The 1,502-nt window shown below is 43.2% G+C and overlaps 1 protein-coding gene across 1 annotated transcript in view; it reads left to right on the forward strand.

Moving 5' to 3' along the window:
• TMC1 (transmembrane channel like 1) overlaps positions 1 to 1,502 on the forward strand; it is a 148,137-nt gene that overhangs the window by 125,459 nt on the left and 21,176 nt on the right. The window contains exon 15 of the mRNA XM_013007512.1: positions 702 to 769. Within this exon, the coding sequence (XP_012862966.1) occupies positions 702 to 769 (68 nt within the window). The remainder of the gene's footprint in view (positions 1 to 701; positions 770 to 1,502) is intronic.

A 1,502-nucleotide genomic window follows, 5' to 3' on the forward strand; every position in this document is an offset into this window, starting at 1 on the left:
AGTAGCGATACCAACAGAGTAGAGGGAGGTGGGGAGAGGATGGGAGGAAGGGATAACCGATCACAGTGATGAACACATAACCCCACCCCCGCCCCCCAGGGGGACGGACAGCAGAAACTATGGGGAAGGGAGACCGTGGTTGGTGAAAACAATAATCATTTATAATTTGTCAAGGAGTCACGAGGGTGGGGAAGAGAGGGGGAAAAGGAGGAACTGATACCAAGGGCTCAAATAGAAACTAAATGTTTAAAAAATAATGATGACAATGTATACAAATATACTTTATATAATTGATGTATTCATTGTTATAAGAGCCCCCAATAAAATGATCTATTAATAAAATGTACTTGCATTTAAGGTGACTTCCATAAGACAAATTCCTAGAAGTAGTTCTACAGGGTCTGAGAGAATGAGATTTTTAAACTTCACCATTGCTTTTCCAGAAGTTTGTTGTTAGTGTTACTTTCCCCAGCAAGGCCTGAGAGAATATCCACAGCATTGAATGAGAGCACTTTGAAATGACTTAGTATGAAAAAAAAATAAAGGCTTTCTTGTGATTTCATTCATTAATACTGATCGTCCCGTTGCTGTGGCTGTAATAAGGTACTTGGAAGGCTAGCCATGTCTACCTGGAGACACCTGGCTTTTTTATTTTTACTCTTTGAGATGCTAATGCGACGACTGTCTCTTTTCTCCTTCAGCCCTCGTACACGGAATTTGACATCAGTGGCAATGTCCTTGCTCTGATCTTCAACCAAGGCATGATCTGGTAGGTCAGCCGCCGGGTACTTTACCACGGTGAGACTGTCTTCAAGGTTCTTTATTGCAAACATGAGTTGTAGTCTGGTGTCAGAGGAGCCTGTAATCTGTGTCTAACTCGTTTGTCTCTGTAAAGTGGATGGCGATGAATAATTTATCAATATTCTCTGTGTCTTCAACCTAAGGCCTGCCAAGGCTGTGGTTAAGATCTCACCTGCTAACCCCAAAGGTAGTGGTGGTCTGAACCCACAGGCTGCTCCATGGGTGAAAGATGAGGCCGTCGGCTTCCATACAGAGATGCACCTTAGAAAGCCTGGGGAGTGGTCCCACTCTACCCTCTATGAGTCTGAATTGACGTGGTGTCCAGGAGTGTATCCCACACAGAAACTGATTTGCTTTTGAGGTCAGAGCACTCCTTTGTCAAATGTAGGAGTCCGTTTTACTGGGAAAATCCTCTGGGTGATGCAAGCCATTGATGTGCTCAGCTGCACTACTGAAAAGTTGGAGTGTGGAGTATACTCCGAGGCTCCTCGAAAGATAAGCTTGGTGATATATTCAAACAACTGTCCACTGAAAACCCTATCAAACACAGTTCCACTGTGACATACGCAGAACCACTACAAGTCACACCAACTCAACAGCAATGGGTTTATTTGTTGATGTTTTGAAGGCTTTCTTATATCTCTATGCAGGATTTAACAGGGAAACATCAGTCATCTTATGACCATGTATTCAGAAAGAAA

This window comes from Echinops telfairi, unplaced genomic scaffold (genome assembly GCF_000313985.2).
Source record: "Echinops telfairi isolate 266 unplaced genomic scaffold, ASM31398v2 ScPeMD7_22;HRSCAF=79, whole genome shotgun sequence".
In the NCBI taxonomy this organism is placed as follows: domain Eukaryota; kingdom Metazoa; phylum Chordata; class Mammalia; order Afrosoricida; family Tenrecidae; genus Echinops; species Echinops telfairi.